The 21159-nt window shown below is 41.0% G+C and overlaps 3 protein-coding genes across 5 annotated transcripts; all 3 read left to right on the top strand.

The window, feature by feature from the left end:
- The first annotated feature begins 1210 nt into the window (after positions 1–1210).
- Positions 1211–13362, top strand: LOC117476270 (coronin-1C-A-like). Of its 3 annotated transcripts, none has more exons than XM_034122666.1 (11): positions 1211–1564; positions 7226–7425; positions 8565–8687; positions 9589–9718; positions 9936–10117; positions 10261–10380; positions 10957–11061; positions 11155–11300; positions 11573–11630; positions 11725–11970; positions 12410–13362. In XM_034122666.1, the coding sequence occupies exons 1-11, from the start codon at positions 1402–1404 to the stop codon at positions 12539–12541; spliced, it is 1605 nt and encodes a 534-aa protein (XP_033978557.1). In that variant the 5' UTR covers positions 1211–1401; the 3' UTR covers positions 12542–13362. The 3 variants fall into 3 exon arrangements, with proteins under 3 accessions (XP_033978557.1, XP_033978558.1, XP_033978559.1); XM_034122667.1 differs by lacking the exon at positions 1211–1564 and adding an exon at positions 3488–3792; XM_034122668.1 differs by lacking the exon at positions 1211–1564 and adding an exon at positions 4205–4273.
- Positions 13363–14061: 699 nt separating this feature from the next.
- On the top strand, positions 14062–17684 carry selplg (selectin P ligand). Its single transcript, XM_034123095.1, has 3 exons — positions 14062–14399; positions 14627–14731; positions 15160–17684. Exon 3 carries the CDS (start codon positions 15168–15170, stop codon positions 16695–16697), a length of 1530 nt encoding a protein of 509 aa, XP_033978986.1. The 5' UTR covers positions 14062–14399; positions 14627–14731; positions 15160–15167; the 3' UTR covers positions 16698–17684.
- A 165-nt stretch (positions 17685–17849) lies between these two features.
- Positions 17850–21137, top strand: tmem119b (transmembrane protein 119b). Its single transcript, XM_034123096.1, has 2 exons — positions 17850–18699; positions 20053–21137. Exon 2 carries the CDS (start codon positions 20069–20071, stop codon positions 20921–20923), a length of 855 nt encoding a protein of 284 aa, XP_033978987.1. The 5' UTR covers positions 17850–18699; positions 20053–20068; the 3' UTR covers positions 20924–21137.
- The last annotated feature ends 22 nt before the right edge of the window (positions 21138–21159 follow it).

Below are 21159 nucleotides of genomic sequence, written 5' to 3' on the forward strand. Positions count from 1 at the left end.
GAAGTGACAGGCAGCAGGTGTCGGCTAAAAGGAGCCGGTCATGTTGGAGCTGCTGCCCAGACTGAGACAACTGGGAGTGGAAGAGCAGAGAGGGAGCAAAACCAGAATGGCCACAGCAAGGGGAACGATTTTACCAACGGTAATAAGGAGCAACTGTTAACACAAAACAACAGCATCTCAGCGGAAAGATTGAGAAAGAACACCAATGATGAAGAAGATTTACTTGATGAAGAAGGCCAGTTTATTGCACAGGAGGAGCCGCGTGGACAGAGAGATATGAAGTCAAAAGGGGATCATTCTTTAAGAGAATCAGAAAGTCAATATTCAGGATTGAATGCAAACAAAGCACATGTAGATCAGTCCCATCAGAGAAGGTTTTCTGATGCTGTCTCTAGGAGGGCCAAAGCAGGTAGTTTATGTAGCAATAAAGAGGAAAGCCAAACACCACCTCTGCAAGACAATCCACTAATTTCAGAGGAACAATGCAATTTAATCCCTCGTCCTCTGCCAGACAATGAAGGTTTTAAGGAAAAGATACAGGTTGCAACCTTAAAGAAGGAGAGACAGCTCATTTGTTTCTCTGCAGTCATCACACCTCCAGCTTTGACTCGTATGATGCCTGAGAGAGAAACATCAGAGACACAACTCGATACAAGTATGGTAAACGTTGATGAATCTGTACCAAAAGAAAAGCCCAAAGTCAAAGGTCCACCTCCACCTGTCCCCAAAAAACCAAAAAACCCATTCATGAAGCTCAAAACTGCACAGTTAAAGTCTACTAATGGGCAAAGGAGAGGCAAAGATCATCTGCGTTCTGAGGAGAGGGTCAAGAGGAGACACACTTTTGATTTTAACAATCTTCCGTGCTACACTTCAACTAATCAGGACATGTGCTTGCTGTGGGATGAAAAGGGCACTTACAAGGTGCCACCTAATGTACGGCGGCTCTCTGTCGATCTCAGCCCATGGGAGCACCTTTCGCTCGGACAAATGGACGAGCAGTACGGAGGCATGATCGACTTTGAATACTGCGACCGTGTGGCAAAGCTGTCTCCCGATGAAGAGTTGCCAAACCTTGACATGATGGAGAGAAGAGTATTCCTGGAGAGACGATCCAGATTCAAAAGCTCGGCTCCTCCGGTTGCAAACAAGCCCCCCAATCGGTGTACGTCAAAAGAGACTCTTAACACACATGAGGGGACATCACACAGTGAAAACCAAAGACAAAATCATGCTAATTCCAGGAAAAGAGAAATCTACCCTGAGTTCCCATCTGAAAGAGCCAGCGAGGAAAACCATGATAGGCGTAGAGACAACCACAGTAGTGATAGGAATGCAGGAAGTGGCAGTGAGGTGGGATCTTACAAACCTGTAGCCGTAATCATCAAAGAAAAAAATCAAATGCAGAGAAATCCAGCCAGGGTCAAACCTGAAGGAGCCAGGGCTCAGGTTCGGGTGGCAGAAGAGGGTCCAAGTGTGAAAGTATCCCAAATAAAGAATACCTTTGATGTCCCAAAGAAAACCAAAGAGAGGCCACCAGAAGTTCAGACCCCTCCAAAGAAAGGTAAGGACTTTGAAATGTCATCAGTTCTGATCTTTTTATTACCTCAATGGTTTATCAAAGCATTCATACACACAAAGGCACATGTGTTATATTAGGATGACAGGGTACTTCCCACAGAATGAATACCACAGACTGTCATGTGAAAAACATTTCATTTCACATATCATGGTACAACTTTAATTAAAGTATTCTCTGTTTTTCTTTGGAACCAACTCAAAACAAGTTTAATAACCTCCAAAAATAAATTGTCATGTTTGGAAATCATCTCCTATGAATGGGGAGACAGTTGAAGTTGTTTCAATTGATTTTTAAACTGCAACGACAGCTTCTATTTGAGTTTTAAGGATATTTGTTGCCTCTTTTAGCTCATAATTTTTTTTAACAGTTTTATTCAAAGCAGCTGATGTATGCTTTCATGCTCCGCCGGTTATGCAAGACCAGGATGTTTTGTTATACAACATATTAAATGTTCAAGTCTAATTCGATCAAGATCCTTGTTTTTTGTCTGGTTTGGAGAGTAATTTAATATAAAACAAAACAAGGTTTTCATATCTGAACTGTGATCCAGTAACAATAAATCAATATTTCATCTTCCTTTCAATGAATCAACCATCCAAATTGAACCTCTCGACAATGACAGTGCTTGGTTTTGAATCTGGGTCATGGTGTGTGTGTGTGCAGTATGAATGATTTCACTGCATTAACCACATATTCCTTCCACATCCCAGACAAGTGCAGCTTAGGGAAAACTGGAGACTCACATTCACCCCTAGGTGTAAATAAGAGTATTTATGTGTTTGTCTATCATTATAATCACTGTGAATGTCTTGGAAACTGTCAATGGGGTTTCCTCGCTTTCTGCTGATGCATACCGGGACAGAGTCAAAACTCCTTGACCTTTAAGAAAAGTCAGGTGAAGAGAGATGCAAATACATTTTCTAACAACATTTCCCATTCATTCATGATTTTAACAAGCTGTTATATTAATGTCGTCATGATTTTTGTCAAATAAAATGTCAATCTACTTGTGCAAAGTCGCGCTGATTTAATATTAGATTATGATTACCCAATAACTATGAACTGTTCAGATAGTATATCCTCTAATTTCAGTCCAATTCACAAGGCCATTAACATAAGAATGCACCAAAAAGTTGGCTACTCAAAAAAATATGTATTGTCACATTAGCGGCTGTATAGAAGTTTGACCAAAAAAAACATCAATCCCAAGTTCCACTTGCCAGACTTTTGAAAACGTGTAGCTGTATGTGTTTTAGGACTTCTCATCTGTGTTGGCCAATAATTGTGAAAGTTAGTTATTGGCCTTGAAAATAAACCAAAGCCCTGGGGGAAAAAATAAGAAATGTCTCAGTTTTTGTCAAATTGTTGCAAGTTAAATGATTAACTTTAGTGCTATTTTGACATTATTACAGACATTCGAATTCCACAAAATGAAAGACCGGCTAAGAAAGGCTGGATAATTAAACAGCATTAATATGAAAGAAAATAAGCTAATACGAATTTTAGAAAACTTGCATTTAAAGAGTGCAAATTGTCCTGTAAAATCATAGAGACAATTATAAAAGAAGGACTGGTTATTAGATTTCCATGAGTACTTGGGATGTGTGGGTGCATAACAGACTATAGGGGGGCTTCTTTATTGTGTTTTGACAGTGTAGGCTGGGGTAGGGTGGGACGGGACTGGGGGGAGGGGAGGGAAGGGACCATGATAAAAAAGATGCTCCTGGCAATGAAAATCCACATTTTTGCATAGCTGAACAAAAATCCAATCATTTAGTAGGTATTCTTCAGAAACCACGAGGAGGTAGCCAAAACTCGGTTTTCCTGCAGCCCCATCCCCATCCCCATTCACAGCCTTGGGAAATGAAATCTCACTTTCCGTTTGCGCATGTGCCGTGGTCGGTCGTATCCTATTGAATGTAATAACGATGAGAGTAGACGATTGCTAGTCTCCCGCAGGTGAGAAGCAGACAGGGGATGCTCTATTTATCAACCGGCATCCAGAAACACCTCCAGATTTAAAACAGAGACTCCGGGCCGCATATTTGCAGTCAGAAAGGGGAATAAATGCAAAGCGGTTGATCTTTTTTTGTGGAGACAAGGGATACTAGAGCAACGTCCTGCAGGATAAGGGCGCGCCTAAACTACCAGATTCATGTGTTGTGATTGATTACCCCCGTGCTTACGAAAATCTTGCATAGATTTAGGAGGTAAGAAAGCCTACAAAGTCTTTTTTTACATTGTGCATTTTGCATGCTATCTATGGGTCGGGGCTGTGCAGCATCCATTAACTCGCTGGAGGAGTTTGAGAATGGGAGCAGCCAAAAACCTTTGGTGGAAATATCTGCACTTGCGTCAGCTGGCCGCGGTCCACCGCAGCTAACAGTTAGCAGCTAGGCTAGGTGGCTAACCTAGCTAACGGATGGTTCGGATGCATAACACACAGTGGCAGGCTAGTGGAGCAGCCATTCATAAAAAGCACAATGTATAGTACCAGGACAGCTCTTTATTGACAACATGCATGAGCCTTATTGTTACTTGTGTGGAAATTGTTTTAGAAACAACCCCTAAGGTTGCCTGCTCCTTGTTTGAGATGTAAAGTGTCAGTGTGTCAGCGGCTGTTCAGACGGGACCAGCCCCGGCAAAGCTGCCGAGCTGCCGCCGGGGCAGTGCGGCGGAACCCGGTCCATGGTTATCTTCACAACTTTAACTTCACATTACTTATCAAGTCATTTGTTACCCATCCAAACGTTCAAATGAGCCACATGCTTTGTTTCGTTTACAAGTGATAGTCACATCTGGAGCTTCACCACAAGAATCTGCATACACGATCCATCCCCTTGTTTCAGGGACGTTAGCCAGCATAGCTAGCTTAAGTTATCTCTAACCAACGCTTTTCCACAGCGTTTCCCACTCTATTACTGTCTTTACTTAAAGTACTGTACCACCATGATGGCAATGTAGTTTTTAATCACATATGAGCCTCGTTATGTGATATTTGAGTTTGTAGCGACAAGTTCTAACTAAGAGGAGGGGGCATCGAGCTTTGTGGTATCAGCTAACGTTAGCTAGCAACCATTGTTTAACGTTAGCACAGTGCAGCTGTTTCCACCTCCATTGGATAATTGTGTTTATTCAGCATAAACCTGCAAAAAAATGCATCATGTTAGCATAATAAAAAGGGTTTAAGGTTGGGTGAAGGGATGGTGATTGCATCTTTAATTGTGTCCTCCCATTTAATCGCGTTGTCTAAACAGTGAACTAAAAGACAAGGATATGCCAGACTCCTGCTGGGATGACTATATTTGTATATCCTTTAATTTGTTTCTCAGCTTGCACTGGACAAATAATATCAAAGCAGTGGGCTAGGCTCTAACTGCTGAAACAAGGCAGTCCACCATCACTCTGTTATGCCCCACTGTGAGTTGGATGGTAACAGCACTAATGTACGGCATCAGGGGCTGAAGCAGCTCATTTTGTCAGATGCATATTTTAAATTGTGGTAGCACTGATATTTGCTGAGGGAACAAGCTGTTCTCGTGTGTAGTCTTCTGCTGTCCAGGCATCATGCAGTCCTGCAGCAACATGAACGAATGTCCACGACAAGTATTTGATTCATAAAAATAGTCATGTCTAAATGGTAATAGTTACAGATGAAAGTGGGTTTATTTTAGGCTGAATGTATGCCAACTGTACTGGTATGCTGTGTGTGTACTGTAGGAAGAGGAAACTGCCATAAAATCAACTTCAAGTGTAGTTCTGTTTATGCAAAATAGCTGTCTATATTATGAGAAGGTGTTATGTGTTCTGACATTGAATGGTATGATGATTGACGTTAAATTATTAGTGCCCATTTTCTTTATTTGCATCAGACGGATTGGTTTCGTTTGAAAACAACATACATTTTTTTTTCTAAATACTATTTTGACTTCATATTCTACACAATATCCTTAAAGATGTATGTTTAATCAAAAACAATTTGTACACACCCTGTCCTTAAACAGATTGAATTAGGTGAACTAACTGAAAACACCTGTGTGAATATTTCTGCTGAATTCCAATAATTGTACCTTTCCTAAACATTTAACAATTACAAAAATAGAAGAAAACTAAGTATTTACAAGCTAATCCATGTTTCTTTATCTGATCGAAAAGGCTTTGATTCAGCATTCCATTTTCAAAACAAAACCCATGTCTGAATGTGAAGAAGCAGGTGGTGTGCTATCACTGGGGGAAAATCCTGCAGCCTGTATAACAGCTCAGTATGTCGCTTCAAACTGGCAGCATAATTAGACACTATTTATTCCACATAATTACACATGATAGCTTGCAACTGAAATGATGAAAAATCACCTTCAAGTATTAAGGCCATATTTTAGGATTTACAATAGACCATACAAGACAAGTTTAAGGAGAATCACATAGTGTTTGGTTTCCATGTTTAAGCTGCAAATCCCATCTTTACAACGTTCAAAATGTCAGCAGTAGAGTTTGCAGTGAAACCAATTATCTAGTCTAGTTGAATAATGTTTTTTGAAGCTGTAAGCAGAAACAAGAGTTGAAGAAAATAGAGGTGAACATGCTTACGGGCGCACTTTGCCACAATGTGATCATTAAATGCATATCAACAATTGAGATAATTTCAAGAATTCTGGTTCAGCAGAGGGCCATGTGGTAAAAGTAAAACATCCCTGCAGGCATTTTCTCGTAAATGCAAAGTAAACCCCTTTCCTGCAATCATATCAGTAAACTCTAAAATATGTAGTCCAATATCCAATGGCAATTCTGTTTCGTGCCTTGGACATTTTTCCTTTTTTTCTGCCTGATTGTGATTCTCGCTCTGTGGTAGCAACTGCCAGGCTGCAGATTTGTGTTCTGCAACTTAATTACATTTTCAGAGGCAGCACCAAGTACCCTAAAAATTAATAATAAGTACATTTGTGCTCTTATCTAGTTGCTGTAAATTAAGCATGTCTACACTCCTATTTAAATTATAAATACATGTGTATATTTTTTAATGCACTTTTATTATTAGTATTATGCTTTCGGTACTTACAGTTTTTTCGATGGCATTAAGTAATATCTCTAAATATATATATATATTGTGAACTTCTGCCTTTAACTATTTCAACATTGCTGTTTAATGCTGTGCAATATTTGTAATCGCAGACCTTTTTTGGTACTGTTAATTTCCTCATTATATATAAGTGTAAAATATTATATGGTAAAGTTTTGAGTCAACCATTTCTGCAGAACTTGAACATTTTATCTGTATTTAGATAAAGAGGTAAATACAGCTGCAGTAAAAATGTGTCTCATGAATAGTTTAGCTCAAATGTTTGCCAGAAGGTAATGCTGATTTATTTCCTTTGCATGCACGAATTAAACTCAGTCACAGCTGATACGTATAATCTCAGATCAGACAAAGTGTGCTCCCAGTAAACCAAACTAACCCCAAGGTTTCTTCGGTGGGCTTAATTTTAACAGAAAGATCCTCATATCCAGATTTTACAACATCAATTTCTGTGGGAAAATTGCCACTTTTTATTGTGGTAACACATCTTTTTCTTGTATATGAGAATGGTTTTGATTGCTTAACATTCAAAACTGTCCCTCTTACTTTACTCTTGTTTCTCCGTACAGATATGTTGCGGCGAGTTGTGCGACAGAGCAAGTTCCGTCATGTCTTTGGTCAGGCCGTGAGGAACGACGCGTGCTACGATGACATCCGTGTGTCCCGAGTCACCTGGGACAGCTCCTTCTGTGCCGTCAACCCCAAGTTTGTCGCCATCATCATAGACGCCAGCGGGGGAGGAGCCTTTCTTGTACTTCCTCTACAAAAAGTGAGTGGCGCCCTGGAACACCTCCTAATTTCCATTAAAAACTGATATTTTGAAGGGCTGTTACTGTTGAGTTGTGAGGTCCAAGCTTACACAAAAATAAAGAGTTTAAATGTATTTAGTCCTGGGTTTTTCTAAGATTTGTGGTTCTGATTTGACATGTTTCAATCTTACACATAGGGCCCTTAACTGTCAAGTAGAAATAAATAGTTGCATGTCACTTGTCATCAAAATAGGACACAGTGGTTGTGATGCTTACCCATAGAAACAAGGGTTGTACTGTAACAGTATAGCATTCAGTGCATGTAGCAAATTAATCCTAAAGGCTAGTTCTTGGTCAGCAGACCTTGTGCACCATGCTGCTGTGACCTACCAATCCCTGAGGCTCATATCTATAGTAAAAACCACAGATAATCAATGTTTTGAATCTGCCTGAATGTAAAGGCATCCAATGAGTTTCCTGTTGACTCATTGAACACATGATACCCACAGAGAGGAGGGGTGCTGCGTCCTTATTTTAGGCCACTGGGTTAATTGATTTATATCTTCTGTGTATATCCTACCTCTGCTATAACTTTAGGATATTCAGGTGGACAACATGATGACACTGGATGAGGTCAAGACATTCAAATGGGTTTATTGTGTCCTTTCATTTAATTTTGTTCGGGGTCATAACAGGCCAAAGGATTATATGTATTCATGTCACCAAGCCATTTCCTGTTGTTGTTTAGCTTGTGATTCTAGTGAGTGCCCCTCTCTCCTCACATTGTCAACCACCACAAACTAATACAATAAAATACAATTGATCTTTGGGAAATATTGGCTGACATTTTAGTTCTTTTATTTTCAAATGTTATGAGGTAAAAATACATTTATTCGACTTCTGAGTGTATTTTTAGTACAACTATTATTCTAGTGCTGTGTTTTTAGCAAATAATTTCAACAGATAATGATGAATTTTGGATTTGACGGTCATACAGAGTTAGTAAATATATTGTAGTCTTGCAGAGGACTGAACATAACTTTCATAGATGAGTTCAATTAGCCCTGTCCGTCAGTCATTTTCATATCTCACTGACTGATATCAGTTTACAGGAGGACGCAGCTCACACTCTGTAACAAAGTTGTCTTCTGTCTCACAGTCTGGCCGTATAGACAAGTCCTACCCCACAGTATGCGGTCACACGGGCCCAGTGCTGGACATCGACTGGTGTCCTCATAATGACCATGTCATTGCTAGCGGCTCGGAGGACTGCACGGTCATGGTAAGGACGCGCTTTATCTCAACACGATCACATGTGCATTGAGTTTTTTTTTTTTTTCTGTTATATAATGTTTGTTTTAACAGTTAGAAATGACAAAAAGAGAGACGCATACATCCCAGTGTTCTAATCTAAAGGATCTGTGCTGGATCAAAGAAAGAGATGAAACAGATAGATATACACACCAGATATCTCCCATTAGAAGCATTTGTATTTATGCTGTGTAGCTTTTTTTGCCCAGAATAGGGTGTTTGTAGTGTCTTTTTGTAGCTATTTTTTTTTGTTGCCAATGCTGATTTAGCCCATGTCGAACAAAGATACGTTTTCCTGTGAAAGCAAAGCACTTCCAAACTTCAAATATAATAATATACTTTACTTTTTATATAGCCTCTTTCAAAAGTAACAGCAGAAAGAAGGCATGAAAACATACAACATCTATGACACCACTTTAACAGGACGAGCGAGAGCTAGATTAAGGCAATGCTGTAAATAAAGCGTGTCTTCATATGTCGTTTAAAATAGTCACAAAGCTTGCATCTCCTTGGCTAGGGAATTTAATGTTTTTGGTGCATGGTTTAAAAAAAAAACCCAGAGCTGCTTATTCCTTATAAGTGGGATTGTTTGTATTCATCTAAAACATCTGGTTAGACAGAATTTGTCATCTAGGAGGGTCCCAAACCTTAAGATATGTTAATGTTAAAGTAATATCACTTTTAAAACAATCTTAAAAAACACTTTGATTTAGTGGGACTAGCTTAAACTGGGGTGAAATATCAGCATTTAGACAAAGCTTTAATATATTGTCTGTAGTCCACTCTTCAGTTGAGTACTGTTAAACTATTTTAGTGGAAATATTTTCTCTGTCTAGTGTCTGGTATGCAACCTGTTCATTTTTCTGGCTCAGGTGTGGCAGATCCCTGAGAACGGGCTGGAGACCCCCCTCTCCCAGCCGGTGGTCGTGTTAGAGGGCCACTCCAAGAGGGTGGGCATCGTGGCTTGGCATCCCAACGCTCGCAACGTTCTCCTCAGTGCAGGTAACCTTCAGCTGTACACCCACTGCTCTCAAACTGAAATACTGTTTTGGTTATTGTCTGCCATTTGTCCACTGTGCACAGCTGAACTCCAAATCGGACCAATCACCTCACAGAGGGCCTTCTGTTGTGTTGCTTTGTGTGATGTAGGGTGCTTAAAATAACCCTTGGACACAGTGGTGTGTGTGTAGTCAGGCTGTGCTGCATGTGTCCATTTTAGGCTGTGACAACCAGATCGTCATTTGGAATGTGGGCACGGGAGAGGCCATGATCAACCTGGAGGACATGCACCCTGATGTTATCTTTAGTGTCAGCTGGAGCCGCAATGGCAGCCTGCTCTGCACCGCCTGCAAGGACAAAAAGGTCCGCGTCATCGACCCCCGTAAAAAAAAGGTTGTCGCGGTAAGTGGAAACGCCGCGGGGATTTGGGGGCTTGGATGTTTCCCTTGTAGAATAATCTTTCCCAGAATCAACCCCCCCCGAGTTTGACTCAAAGCACATACAAACATGGCTGCCCAGTCTGACGAGTGTGTTTCTGTTTTTAGGAGAAGGACAAAGCTCACGAAGGAGCTCGGCCAATGAGAGCGATCTTTTTAGCAAACGGAAACATTTTCACCACTGGATTCAGCCGCATGAGCGAACGCCAACTGGCCCTGTGGAAAACTGTACGTCAGAGAAGTGGATCTCCTTCAATCCTGAGCACAACACACTGATACATCACATAAACACAGCTATCCATATTAAACTTTAACTTCTTGAACTATTGTAGAACCTGCATTTTGCAGCTTCTTGGCTGTAATACAAACCCAAATACTGTCAGGGGTTTCCATCCGTTTTCATGTTCAGCCTGAATGTGGGTTGAGGGTTATTTTTTACTATCAAATGTTCCTTTTCATAACACCGTAGCTCCAGCTGGGGGCGTTAAATTCAAAGGAAAACACCAACACTTCATTTCACTTTTCCACTTGCAATAACAAGGACTTTCTAATGTATTGGCAGAATAGGATTTGTTCTTATACATTTTTGGCTAAACCTTTTACTACTCTTTTTTTTTTTTTAGGAGAACCAAAGCTAAATATACTTGTATAGGATACTTTATTTTATTGTACACTGCTTTTTACTTTATAAAAATATCTAAGTACTTTTTCAAACCAATGTCTCTAGGTGAGATTGGTGCCCTGCAATTCAAAGGTCCTCCATAATGAAACGTTGCTTCAAATACTGTATTCTTTTGCTTCCAGGACAACATGGATGAGCCAATATGTGTTCAGGAGATGGACTCCAGTAACGGGGTCCTGCTGCCCTTCTATGACCCCGACACCAGCGTAGTCTACCTGTGTGGAAAGGTGAGCAGCCTTGGAAAGAACCTCTTGTTTTTTTGTTTTTTTTATAATCAATGAATTGTAAAACTGACTTGAGTTGTGACTGTGTGTCCTCAGGGCGACAGCAGCATTCGGTACTTTGAGATCACTGACGAGGCTCCGTATGTTCACTACCTCAGCACCTTTTCCACCAAGGAGCCCCAGAGAGGCATGGGATACATGCCCAAAAGAGGCCTGGATGTCAACAAATGTGAAATTGCAAGGTATGGCAATAATTATGTTATTGTTATTCAAAAAATGTGTGGAGTCGCACACAGTATAAAACGCTTTTTCATTTTTTAAACAGGGTCTTTATCGTTTTTAAACATACAATAATACATTTGCGATATATACATTTAAATAATTGATCTTTTCTGTTAAAATAAGGTTGAAATGTATATAATTACTCTTTCTGTCTCTGAATGTCTGTTTTAAAGGTTTCCATGTTGCAGTTGCTGTTTATAATATTATTAACATAACAATAATCCTCTTTTAGGTTTTACAAATTACATGAGAGAAAATGTGAACCCATCATCATGACAGTCCCACGTAAGGTAAGTCTGTGTTGGTATTAATTAATAAAGTATGCATTTTCCCCGCTGTCTTCATTTCCTCATGACATGTTTTGTGTCCTCTCCACCTGCCCAGTCGGATCTGTTCCAGGACGACCTGTATCCCGATACGTCCGGCCCTGACCCCGCCCTGGAGGGGGAGGAGTGGTTCGCTGGGAAGAACGGAGGTCCTCTCCTGATCTCACTCAAGGACGGCTACGTCTCCACGAAGAACCGGGTTCTAAAGGTGGTGAAAACAAACGCCCTGGAGACCAAGCCAGTCACAAAAGCAGAAAACACCCCCACTGTCCAGAAGAAGCACGTCTCTCCACAGCCCTCAGTAGTGAGTGTCAACATGTCTTTTCCCACTTATTGTTCCTTTTATCATTCTTAAGTTTTTATATATAACTAGCTTCTTAAAAGTGCTTATTACTTATTCCTCGAATGAAAAGTGTTGCACTTTTTAAACTCTCCTACAGCATTTTTTGCTGACATTTGGACTCTCCCATTAACAGTAATTATTATGGTTGGAACAATTCTCTAAAGTTATGGATCAGCACTTACTTTGGTATTTGGGTCATGACTCAGCAGAACAGCAAGGGAAAAATGGTAACTGCTGTAGGGCTTCCTTGCCTGTAATATCCCTGCTCATTTTCCAGATTAACAACAAAAAGTGATTTGAAATAGATTAAACACAGAAAATGACCCCTCAAAATAGACAGTAAAGTTCTGAAAAACGTTTTTTTAAGAAGTTGACTAAATCTCTTTCCATTTTTGACCAGAAAATGGACCAGAAAATGGAAGATAAACTGGAAGTAGTCCTCCGAGAGTTTAAGTCACTCAGGGACCGCGTCATCCTCCAAGACCGTCGGATCGCCAGACTGGAAGATCAGGTGTCCAAGGTCTCGATGTAAGACGCCGCCCCCTTTGCTGTTTTTGGAGAGGAACCGAATGGTCGGGGTCAGTCATGGCCAAATCCTTAAGATTCGGCTTTCGGCTTGGTGTCATCCCACGATGAGACCAAGCCCTACATTCCAAGATTAACTTTTCTCATCATGTCTCCCATTTCACACTTTCCCCCGACACACACCGAGAAAAAGGAAAAACTCTCCAAGCTTGTGTACACTTCTGAAGAAAAGACATTTTTGTTTTAAGGATAAAGTCTTAACTTCTTTTTTTTTTATTGTGGTAAAACATTCTTATGTGAAGTTTGTACTTACTACTCAAAAACTTGTAGCATCAGTATTTCCATTGTTATTTTTCGTGTTGCCAAATATGAGTCGTGTGCGGTTTCATGCACTGCTTTTACATTTATTTGTTCTCCTGTCGTACATTCCAGTCACAACCTGGTAGATTGGTTTAGTCGAGCTGGATTTTTTTAAATAGCTGTTGAACTTTTTTCCTCCCACCAGTTTGCTCATTGATAACCATCAGATTTATGAATGTGGAGGAATTATTTTAAGACGTTTTGTTCCTGGTCTTCTGGGCTTGAAATGTAACATTGGGTTTTATTTGGGAGGGGAGGGGGGGTTGCATCTATATGGTGTAAATGTTGTGCAAAATGTAGTGGTGCCTCTTGTCACTGTTGAGGGTCAAATTGAAGTCGCCCTCTGCAGTGCATACGTGGTCTTGGGAAGGGACCACTCACCCAGCTTGTGTTTCACTGAACCCCTGACAAACAGTTCTGTGCACATAATAAAGATTTTACACAGGAAGAACTCTTTTTCTTTCTTTATATTGCTTCAGTTTTCATTCATCTCTATCCCTATAGGTCGAGTGTTTAGCTTATTGTGTGTCAGTGGGACTTGATACATATTCTTGACAACTGACTAATTGTTTTAGATAAAACTTAATTTCAGTCCCAACCTCCACCCAGGACTCGAGTCCTTTTCAGTTAGCTGTACGTATCTGATTTAAATGTTGATTGGATAACACTGGCTCTTCTGCTGTGGCAAATAGTTGTTTTTACATTTGATCAGGTGTGAAGTCAGCTTCAGTTTTAACAAGATATTCTGACTTTTTTCAGATTTCTCTGCATGATGCTTAAAAAATACTTGTCTCCACTAATTTCGGAATTAAATCATGACGACGAAAATAGCAAATGTACTCATTTCTTTCAATATAGGCCTGAAAAAGTCATTAAAAGGTAACAAGTTTAAAAACATGTTTTCCTTAAGACAAAATAATGCACTTCTACAAAATTGTGGACATGACTTCTGTCATTAGTAGCTATGGTCCTTTGTATAGTATGATCTTTAGCATTGAGACACTTAACACAGAAAATATAGAGTTTCGGTATTATTAAGCAGCAGAAGTTAATATCACTTTTTTTATTTTCTAAACCTCAACAGTGTTTTTTCTATCAACCACATCTCAATATGACTCAGTGACACAGGAAGTGACAGTTACAGTTGCCACACTTGAACATCTCTTTTTTCCTCACAGGATACAAAAGGGTGAGTCCAAGCCGTGCATTTTCTCTGTCTTTGCTATGTCCTTAAGCCAGAGCACTAAATCAATCTTATAATGATTATCTGTTGAATTGTTCTTGTGTAGCTGATGATCTTTCACTGTGGCCTTGGGTAGTTTTTTGCCCACATGACATTAAGCTACGATCTTAAACAGAAGTGTGATCAGAAGTTGACATGCGAGAATGATCTGTTTACAGAACTGAGTACTTCCTACTACTTTATAAAAAGTACTTGTCCGTAAATCAGTACAAGCAGAGCAACCATCCTAACCTGAGCTCCCCCTAACTTTTCCAATAATGAGGTAAGACATTTTTTCTTAAAATGTTAGATAGAAGATCTTGAAAAATTGAATTGATGTGAGGAGATTAAAAGATTCTTCTGATACATTTGACTTCCTTGCTGATGCAACTGAAGTGTCGCGTTTCTAAGGGGAGTGTTTGTATCTGTATCTATCTGAGTATCTGAAAATGTACATAGCCGTAAAAAAAAAAAGGTGTGTGAACATTTCCTGTTTCTTCTATCATGCAGTGCTACAGACGGCATGTCTGCTCGATGTATGTTCTCTTGAGAGGCTGAAATGAGATGAACTTTGGTCTGATTTTACCGTCACGTCCATCCCTGTGCTTAATCGAGGTAAGACACTGACCAGTTAATATCTTAGTGTATGGTGTAGAATAGCGTCTTAAACTTGCTCTCCAAAGGCTTTTTGTTCTATTAAGATATTCACTGAAAGAAGGTTAATTTATATATGTTCTTTACTTCATACATCTGACTTTGTAACCTTTGCTTCAGGTTACACCACTTACATATAAAAGAACGTTTGAAAGTAGATTCTGTTTGTGTAGACTCCTTTTAAATATGTTTCAAATGTACTCTCAAAATGCAGTAGTTCTTGTTTTTTCCTAAAAATGTAGCAATGGGTGTGGAGAAAGACGCATAACCATGTCCTCATAAGATGTCACTATCGCACACATGACACATGTTTTCTACTTTTGTGTCTTTTTACCACAATGTCAAGTTAAATCAACAAAGCTAAATTGTAATCCTTTCTGTCATTTCAGAAACAACAATGGTGCTACTCAACATGAAAACATATCTGGCCTTACTGTGGGGAATTTCAATTCTTTTTACTATGGAGTCTATGAGTGTGTCCATCCCAGAAATAAACTCAACTCCTGAACCAGACAAGACAACCAAGCAGATGACCAGTCCACATGTACGTCATATTAAAACTCACAAACCTACAGGAGTTACAAATGCACCAGCAGAGATCACTGTGACGCCCACTGTAGAAATGAAAATCGTCACTGGCGGAAGTGACCGCTCTGGTTTGGTTGCTATAACCTCTGTAGCAGCAACAACAAGCGACTCAGCTCCACAACTGCTTCAAACCTCCAGAGCAGAGGGCACAACCTCAGGGGAAGCACATCCGTCCCACACCACAATCTCAGAGGCAGCAAAACCTACAGAGGATCAGACACATCAACAATCACCCACCACCACCGATATAAGTGCTACACCTTCTGTAGCATTGGCAAAGTCTTCGCCGCAGCCTACCTCCACCCATAAGCTTGAAGTATCATCCGAGTTGTCTTACACCACCTCTCCTGCTAATACTGCTCAGGGTTCAGTCTTTACCCAGACCCTCGTCAGTCCCTCAGCTTCTACTACAACCATTTCCACATCCACCACCATGACTGAGATTTCTTCTACGTCTCAGCCCGTTTCTGAGACAACACCCATCTCCACATCACATATTCCTGACACAGCAGGGTTGAGGTCAACTGCTGAGTCCCCCACCAACTCATTCTCCACCGATTTACCCATCTCCACCACCAATGTGTCCACCACCATTGTCCTAACCACCATCTCTCCAACCAATGTCCCTCCAACCAATGTCTCCACCACCAATGTGTACACCACCATGGTCTCCACCACCAATGTCTCTCCAACCAATGGTTCTTCAACCAATGTCTCCCCCACCAATGACTCCCACTCCAGTATCTCTACAACCGAAGTCTCGCCAACCAATGTGTCTACCACCAATGTCTCTCCATCCAATATATCTACCTCCAATATTTCTTCCTCCAATGTCTCCCCATCCACCTTCTCTACCACCGATGTCTCCCCAACCAATGTATCCACCACCACCAATGCCTCTGCCCTTCCTGCTTGTGTACCCAAAAGGTTACCAATTCCAACCACCAAACAAACTCCGGTAACTACCACAGCACCTTGTGAAGTCTCAAAGAGCCCGTCCAGCATCGAGGCCCAACCCTGCTCCACCCGGGGCTTGGTGAAGCATTGCCTCATCGCCATTTCCTCCTTGGCTGCGTTGGCCACTTTCTTCATGGTTACTACCATCATCCTCTGCACCAGGCTGTCATCAAGGAAATACAAAGTGAAGAAGACTCCACAGTCCACAGAGATGATTTGCATCTCGTCCCTGCTGCCTGAAAGGGATTACACGTACTCGAGGCAACGCAATGCAGTCACTAACGGAGTCCTGGTGATGCACGGTGCGGACGACAGCGATGAGGACGGAGGAGACAACCTCACTCTCAGCAGCTTCCTTCCAGATAATGACCGCTATGTTTAGAGTGAATTATTATTATTAAAATCAGACTTCAGATTGGACTGATGGTTATGATCTCTGTAAAACAGTTGCATGAAGTCATGCTTCCGGTTGGATGTTGGTGGTTTGGCTTGACTGCGTTCTCTGTCGCTGCGAAGGAACAGACAGGAACCACAAACTAAACCAAAACAGTCACTGTTTCGTGTTAATGCACCATTAAGCATATCTGGCGTTTGTCCAGGCCATCAAATGTCTAGGCAAGAGTTATGACATTTTGCATATTTTTATACCTGCCCACAAAAGACTTTAAGTTAATTCAGGATGAAGACACTGATCAAAGACTGTTTTTTTTTTTTACATCCTGAGCTGAGCCCTGACGGTATTTCACTTAGCAACAGGAGACAGGAAGGCTTGTTTTGTCAAGGGATTAGTCTTCACAGACACTGTTCAGTTTACAGATGCTATTCTGGTAGCACTAGGGCTTCACTGTATGATTGATGGTAAACTGTATGTGCCTTGTTTATCCGGGTGCAGAGATGCAGCTTGTATATTATGATAACTTATTCAAATAATGCTTCATTTAACAGTTTGGCAATGCTTAACATTGGCTTGGTATCACCTAATACTGTTTGTTAGTTGGTACTATTTTGGGACACATGGAAACAATGTTCTGACACTCTTTACTTTGTTAGCTTTGTGCTGATATCCAAATGAATTTCTTGAAAGTACTACTAAATGTAATACCTAAATAAGAGTCTTAGTTACACTATATTTTAATTGAATGGGAATTTGTTATTTGGTAATCAAACAGCTTTAATTGGGGCTAACACCTTCTAAGGAAATTATTTGAAAAAGATTATACTTTATTGACTAAGAAACACTTGTGGGCTAATAATGTATGATGATCTCCAGTGAAAACAACAGCTATTTGTTCAATGTTAAAGGTGTTTAAAGTCCTCATGTGTCTCTAAACGGTAAACAGTCACAATAAAACTGTGTTCTTTGAAATAAGTCAGTTCCCTATTTTATGAAAGGCTTCTCTCCTATGCTGGACTGGATTTCATATTCACTTCCCTTCCTGTAAAAAGAAAACAGAGCCCTAAATGCTTATTAGGGGGGGGGGGTGTTCACAGTGAGCTATGTGCAACTGAAACAGTCACTGGTGATTATCAACAGAGCTGAGACAAATGTAAACCTGGAGTTTGCAGGACATCATCTCATGCTCCTAATGACCATATAAAGCTAGACTTGTCTTGCCTGATCTCAGACACAGCAGAAGTGGCCAAAATGCATTCACACACATACACAATCACTTGTATGGCCCTCTCATAGGCGGTCACACTCCCCCTAAAGTGGTCACACACACACACTGTGAGTTTAATTGCTTTCCTGTGGAGAAAAATCCCCCTTCTCCTGACTGTTACGGGGGTTTGTCCGCACAGGAAACATGAACCTCTTCCTGCATTAGCCGGTCACTCTTACAATCTGCTCTCTGACTCTCTTTGCCTCAGCGGGCCTGCTGTTAGTTATCACTGTCAGAGGCTGAGGTTGAAGATAAGGCCAGACTGTCACTGAGAGGCTTCTCCTGCAGAAATCATGGAGAGAGATATTAAAAGGAGAAACACATGTTGCAGTTAAGGACATTCCAGTGTTTGTTTGTGATGTTTTTCATTGTCATTATGTCTATGCCATGCACATCTTGTTAGCCTCACAGGAGAGTGGAGGAGAGGGTCCCTGCCCCCACAGCACTTTATAAACTCCTACCTAACAAGAACAATCTGTGTGAAGGCCGCAGAGCTCAGACACTCACTGGGAGGCTGAAGGGGGAGGAGAACAGTGGAGAGGCACTATCCAGACAAACCTCCAGCCTGAAATCTGAAACTTACAGAAGTGGCGTGGCTCGCCGAGCATTTGCAACTCTTTGCCGTGCTGTCTGTCCCTCACAGTTTATTTTTTCCAGACCGGTTTCACACATCATCCCTCAGAGGGGATTCCAACAGAGAGACTTCTCCTGCCACAGTGGATGGTGAGTAAAATGTTTCAACATTTGATAATGTTTTCTTTGGAGAGACATTGGAGGTTTCTTGGAATTGGTCATTTAAAGTGGCTGATGTGACGGCATCATGATGCATTCAGGGCAGCATCAACCCTCAGGAAGTATTATTAATGGCTATTAAAAGTCAAGAGACAATATTTTGTACGACATTCAAGTCAGAATCTAGGTCAGAGTTCCTTTTAGCAAGGGACAATTTCTTCCATGTGTATGCCTTATGTGTGTATGTGTCTGGCTGCTCAGACATTTGGTTGGGTTAAGTTTGTGATTAATGCTGAAAATAAAATACATCCCACTCCCCTTTTTCTGGATGAGATTGAGCCTCATGTAGCCCAGCTTGCACACATCTGGAGCAGCATGAGGATAACAGTGTTGGAGCTGCAGCCAATTTGCACACAGACTGAGCAGAGAGCTGGTTGTGATCCAACTAAAACATTACAGCAGGGTTTAAAGGGTCAGGTCACCCAAATTGAAAGACAGAAACACCTTAACACTCGTACCTCTTCCAGGATATATCCATGCAGATAGTTTTTGGTTTTATTTGGCATTGTTTTAATGTATTTTCTAATATATATGCTAGCCATTACCACAACGGTTAAATGGGAAAATATGCTCTTAATATTTGTAACTCTGTACACTGGGTTTCTGCTACAGCATGTTTGCTCAGTACACTCCTTGTTTCTAATAGTTCAGCCAATAATAAAATAAAAATAATAAAGCCAATTTCTTTACATTTTTGATGAAGAAGTAACAAGGTACAATCAGGTGAAATTGCGTAAAAGGTGGCCACCGTAGGATATGCTGCAGAGATATGTACAGTATAGAATATTGGTTAGAGGCAGTATTTATGGATGTATTACCAAATGGATCAATGCTTTTTATCATTGTGTGATCATCCCAATATGTATTAATGTGCATTTAAGTTACAGAGCTTAGTATATGTTTGGCCAACACCAGAAGGCCTTTGCAACTTTTGTGAAAGAAAAGAACATGAACTAATCAATATAACTATTTAGACAAATACAACTGATAATAAAAACGATTTAAATGTGGTGTCACTTGCCAATTGAGCATAGATATGTGACTCCTGGCAACTTTCTTTAGTGGAGGGAATATCCTTCCAGCCAAATGTTAAGAAAGGTCTTTGAGGATTCAGGAAATACCTTTAGAACAGGATGCAGCATTTTATTTTAAATGGATTACCAGGCATTTAGGTTTCATAAAAACAGATGTTCAGCTCTGTGAATCACATGTAAAGTCAATACATGAGGTATGAAAAGTATCTTCACATATGGCACTGACATGTCCGTTCACTGTTATTTACAGATCCTGAGGGGAAACCATGCTCCCGATGGCCCTTCATCTATTCGGTCTCTGCGTGGTGTTTTGCATCAGCAGCAGCTTGGCCAACCCATTAACTTTTTACAGTCCTCTCGAAGGAAGTACAGATGTGGAAGAAATCAGTATCTTAACTTCCTCTCTGCCCACTGGCAACCTTTCCTCTGAGTATCAAACTACTGGCCACCTTTCCTCTGAGTACCAGACCACACCTGCTGGCCCCGTCCATGTGGAAATTGACTTTCTGACTCAAGTGGTGGACTTTCTGCTGCAGAACATGCTCCTTATACTTGTCGGAGGCTCCTTCATCCTTCTTGTCCTCCTCATTATTTGTGGAGCAATCATAATGAGCCGCAAGCGCAAAGTCAATGCCTACTACCCGTCCGCCTTCCCTTCAAAAATGTACGTGGACCACATGGACAAAACCGGAGGAGCTAAGATCTTTGATGAAGTGCCAGAAAAACCCGTACCCGAGCAGGAAAGTGAGCCAGTGGACTCTCACAAGCAGCTCCAGGCGGACATCATGATGGCTGCCAAGAGGCTGCGTACACCAAATAAAGGTGTGGATGCTGCAGAGGGAGGAGAACCCAGTGAGAAAGTAGCAGACCAGAGTCCTGACAGCTCTCAGGCAGATGGCAGTATCCTGGAGGAGCTGCTTCCAACTCTCCCTGAGGAGAAGGAGCTGTGTGAGCTTTCTGACAGTGAAGCAGCTGCAGCAGGAGGCCCCGAGACGAATCCACCAGAAGAAGAGGATCCACAGGAGCCTTTGACTGGCAGGAGTCTCCGGCCGTCCTCTATGATTATCCACAATGACTCTGCTTCACTTCAGCTGATCGCAGGAGAGAAAACTGCCTTCTGAATATTCTGAAAACTGACATTAAAGCTTTGACTCCATGAATGACAATCACTCAACTTAAAAAAAACACCACATTTCAATCACAGCCATTTTTGCATGTTAATATTAAGTGCAGGGAAGGTGCACGCTGAAGGCTGTTGCTTTGCTCAGAAAATTATTTCCTGCAATATTCCAAACATGACTCACAAACTACCGTCATTAAAATCTGGTTCAGAACTTTTTGCTAAGCACGTGTATAA

The sequence above is a fragment of the Trematomus bernacchii genome, unplaced genomic scaffold (assembly GCF_902827165.1).
Source record: "Trematomus bernacchii unplaced genomic scaffold, fTreBer1.1, whole genome shotgun sequence".
NCBI lineage: Eukaryota > Metazoa > Chordata > Actinopteri > Perciformes > Nototheniidae > Trematomus > Trematomus bernacchii.

Bases quoted from the DNA above. Each gene is read 5' to 3' on its own strand.
- tmem119b (XM_034123096.1), top strand. From the start codon at position 20,069: ATGCTCCCGATGGCCCTTCATCTATTCGGTCTCTGCGTGGTGTTTTGC.
- selplg (XM_034123095.1), top strand. From the start codon at position 15,168: ATGGTGCTACTCAACATGAAAACATATCTGGCCTTACTGTGGGGAATT.
- LOC117476270 (XM_034122666.1), top strand. From the start codon at position 1,402: ATGCAGAGAAATCCAGCCAGGGTCAAACCTGAAGGAGCCAGGGCTCAG. The intron at 10,381-10,956 runs GTACGTCAGAGA...TTTTGCTTCCAG, and splicing joins AACTGGCCCTGTGGAAAACT to GACAACATGGATGAGCCAAT. The intron at 11,301-11,572 runs GTATGGCAATAA...ATCCTCTTTTAG, and splicing joins AACAAATGTGAAATTGCAAG to GTTTTACAAATTACATGAGA.